Source organism: Impatiens glandulifera, chromosome 6 (assembly GCF_907164915.1).
Source record: "Impatiens glandulifera chromosome 6, dImpGla2.1, whole genome shotgun sequence".
NCBI classification, from domain to species: domain Eukaryota; kingdom Viridiplantae; phylum Streptophyta; class Magnoliopsida; order Ericales; family Balsaminaceae; genus Impatiens; species Impatiens glandulifera.
The window spans coordinates 35,474,678-35,478,486 of record NC_061867.1 but is presented as its reverse complement, the minus strand read 5'-3'; the positions used below and the strand labels follow the sequence as shown (position 1 = coordinate 35,478,486).

Here is a 3,809-nt window from a genome sequence, read left to right as displayed (position 1 = left end):
GAAGAAGTGAAGGGACTTACGGAAAATGGCAAAGGAAATAGAAAAATGATTTAATTTTTATAAAATTATGTTTATTATGAATAATTTTGCATTCAAAAAACACATAGATTAGACATGGTATGCGATGGTAGCCAATTTTTTGACTTTGTTTGAAATTTATGTTAGATTGAATAGAATATTTTGTTAATTTCGTATGCATGAACAAAATATTTATAGTTTTTTAAATAAATTTGACACTTTCTATTTTTTCTTATTCTTAAACTTTTATTCATAGTTTTAAACTATGCTTACCTCTTCATAATATTTTGTTATTTAATACAAATTTTATTCTGTCAAATAAAAAAATCTTATTTTTAATCTTTAAATTTAAATTATTTCTAGAAGATTAAGGAAAGTGAGAACTAAAAAAAAGGATTTACAATAATATCCAAAATATAGCAAATATTCTCCTTCAAAGTCATCATGATTAATATATTACAGCGAATACTAAAGAGAATATAGGTGAATTCGAATCCATTCGGTGAGATGATCAGTTATAGATACCTAAAGATAACCCCAAGCTAACTAGATGCTGATAATAATAAAAGAAAAAGAAAAAAAAAGATGTAACCCTAATTGATGAAAATTGCAATTAAAACCAACTTCCTCATTATGGACCAATTATACCTACTCCTCTTTCGGTTCCATCCACATCTGAGTTTGTAGAATCATATCTCGGAGCATCCCATGATCACTCATCGATGCTGATACAGGAAGAGTATGAATTGAACCGGAATCGAAAGAAACCGGTGGTGGTGTGATCGGTATAGTACTCATGATCATCTTAGGGTTAGGGTCATAGTGATACATAGACTCATAATGTTGTGTAACATTAAAAGAAGGTCCGACACCCGATAGGAATCCTCGAGACATCATTGGACATGGATGCATGTGGGTCCCTTCGTATGTCGTGATAACTGTCGATGGGTCGGAGAAAGATCTCTCTACCCTCTTCTTCACACCACATGACATTGTAGTGCAACGGTAGTAACTCCTACACATACAAATTGGATACATTAGTAATGGTGAGTAAACGAATGTCTTTCATATCAATTAATTAATGTACCTCGGATAAGGGCTATTTTTAACAGCTTTTTGGCCGTACTTTCTCCAACGGTATCCATCATCCAAGTGATCAATCTCACTTTTGGTCATGAAGGCAAATCTTGGTTCAAATGATCTTTTTTGGTTCTTTTTCTTCGGTTTCAACCTAAACACCAAAGAAAAAGAATGAATCCCCAAATTACGATTAATCATAAAGATTGAAACTTTATACGAACTTTCAAGAAAATGTTTGTATTTGGTCAAGAAACTGCAGAAAGAGGGTAAAAAAGCCAAATCTCAATAGGAAAGAGAAAACAATAGCACCAAAGAGGAAGCGATTGAAACAGCACCATAGCAAGTGGATTCAGATTTCGAGCTAGCTAGGTTCTTTGAGAACCTTAATATTATCTTTCTAAAATTTTTTTTCTAATACTTTTGATGATTTATTTTGATTTAATTTATGACATCTGGGTTTGTATTAGGTATATTTTTCTCACCAAAAGGCTGGCTTTACTACCTATAGTGGAGAAAACAAGGGTTTCTTCCTCCTCAAAAAACATTGAAGACCCGTGTTGTATTTTTTTAGAAAGTTTAATGTTTTTTTTTCCATTATATCAAACATAGTCTACAAAGACTAAAAAGCATGACCTTTAAAGGATAAAAAAAGGAGAGAAATAGAATAGTGGGGAAAACTTACTGATTTGATTTGGTGTTTTCTTCCTTATGTTGATCTTCTTTTTCTTCATCTCTTGGTTTTGGGGCCTCAGTGGATGATGTTGAAAAGGATGGAGAATTCGGTGTAACGGGTATATCCACCACTTCTAATGTCGTCGCCGGTGAAGGGAGCAGCTGAGGCTTGAAAAGATCGAAGAGATCAGATTGGATGTAAAAATGATCTTGGATTCCTATCATATCCATCAACCCCAAACCTGAACCTTTAAGCATTTGATCTTCTTCGCACGTTGTCACGTCGAAAATGCTTGAGAAAGGAAAGCCTGGTCCTGGAAACAGATCGGAAAAGGTTGAATCGGCCATTGAAGTTTTCACACGGATCCTTCTTCATACAAGAAAACACATAAAGTTGAAACCTATTAGAGAGAGAAAGTGATTGTTTGGTTTTTTTTTTGTGGGAATAATAAGTGGAAATGGGGGTTGTTGTGTGTTGGGGTTATGGTGAAGAGGTATGCCAAAGGGGACTTTGAATTTTGATTATTAATTATTAATTTTGAATTTTGAGTAATTGGAGGTGACCGGCAGATGGAGGTCGGGAGAGTACGGGACACGACTCATAAATGCATGGGAGTATTATCTTCTAGAATCAACAAGTCAAAGAAAGTTAGAGGAAGACTTGGTATATATGCCCATTACATATTCCGTCTAGTTTGATTTAGGAAAAAAGATTAATGATCTATGTCTATTTCAATTAAACTATAATATTAAATTTTAAATGGTCTAGTTAAAATATTATATAAAATGTTAATGATGTGTTTGGTTAGATTAAATGTTCAATATCATCTAAGAAAATATTTAAATTGAATACTCATAACTCTGTGTCAAATTTTATATTTATTTTAAAAGAGTATATATCAATATTTTTATTTTATCAAACATTGGTTGAATGAAAATCATAACGAAATATTTTATGTTTAATAAAAAAAATTAAATTATTTAAAAGATATTATTCATTTATTTATCACTTAACTATATTCTAGGTTATAATTAATAAATGAACCTTTTTTTAGTGTAACTTTTCATTAAACACTCAGATCTAAAATATCTAAGCTTTGTGAATTAAGAGAATATATAAATAGTTAATTTATACAATTTCAACATTTTGACAAATTTTGCAGATTAGTCTAATTTCGTTTAAAATGTAATTCATTATTATATCTTATTATTGTTATAACATCTTGATTTCAAATTATTTGATTATGATAATTCTATGCTAACTATCTATTAATAAAAATAATTAATAAAAATAAGGTGCTTAAATTTAAAAGATAAAGCATTATTTTAACTTAATTTTTTAATCACATTAAAAGTTACTATATAAATCAATTCGCGTTTAATCTATTATATTTATTTAAAATTTTGAATTATTTTATGGGCCGTGATAGGGAGGCCGATGTTGGGCCTCCGACCATACAGCGAATCCTCCGTGGCTGCCATGTGTGCTTTGCCAGCGTGTAAAAAAAAGCCACATAGATTCGCTTTATAATCTGAGAAAGAAATATAAACGCACGGAACTACTTTCTCTCTTTTCTCTATCCTCTCCAAGACAACATTTCTTGTAAACCCTAGAGTAGATTCAGTTCTTCCGGAGAACCTTATCGACGGCGGCCGGGATATAACTCGATATAAATACATTTCGACGGTGGCTGCTCCGGAGAAACATATCGACGGTGGTCGGGTAACTCCATATGACTACTATGTTTTGATACTGTGTTTTTTCATCGTTATGTTTAATCGTTATCCTCACTTTATCTTCAGATCAATACAACTTTATATTGAAATTGTTCGGGTAACTCCATATGACTACTATGTTTTGATATTGTTTTTTTTCATCGTTATCTTTAATCGTTATCCTCCCTTTATCTTCAGATCAATACAACTTTATATTGACATTGTTATATTTAGCTCAATACATCATTATATTGATCTCAATACACGAATATATTGAGCTCAATACACGGATATATTTAGCTAAATACACGGTTATATTGAGC

General features: G+C 31.4%; 1 protein-coding gene across 1 annotated transcript; it reads right to left on the bottom strand.

The window, feature by feature from the left end:
• Positions 1 to 358: 358 nt before the first annotated feature.
• LOC124942712 (probable WRKY transcription factor 48) lies at positions 359 to 2,200 on the bottom strand. The gene is made up of 3 exons (XM_047483260.1): positions 1,781 to 2,200; positions 1,106 to 1,249; positions 359 to 1,033 (listed from the first exon to the last, which is right to left on the bottom strand). Exons 1-3 carry the CDS (start codon positions 2,116 to 2,118, stop codon positions 667 to 669), a joined length of 849 nt encoding a protein of 282 aa, XP_047339216.1. The 5' UTR covers positions 2,119 to 2,200; the 3' UTR covers positions 359 to 666.
• Positions 2,201 to 3,809: the final 1,609 nt, after the last annotated feature.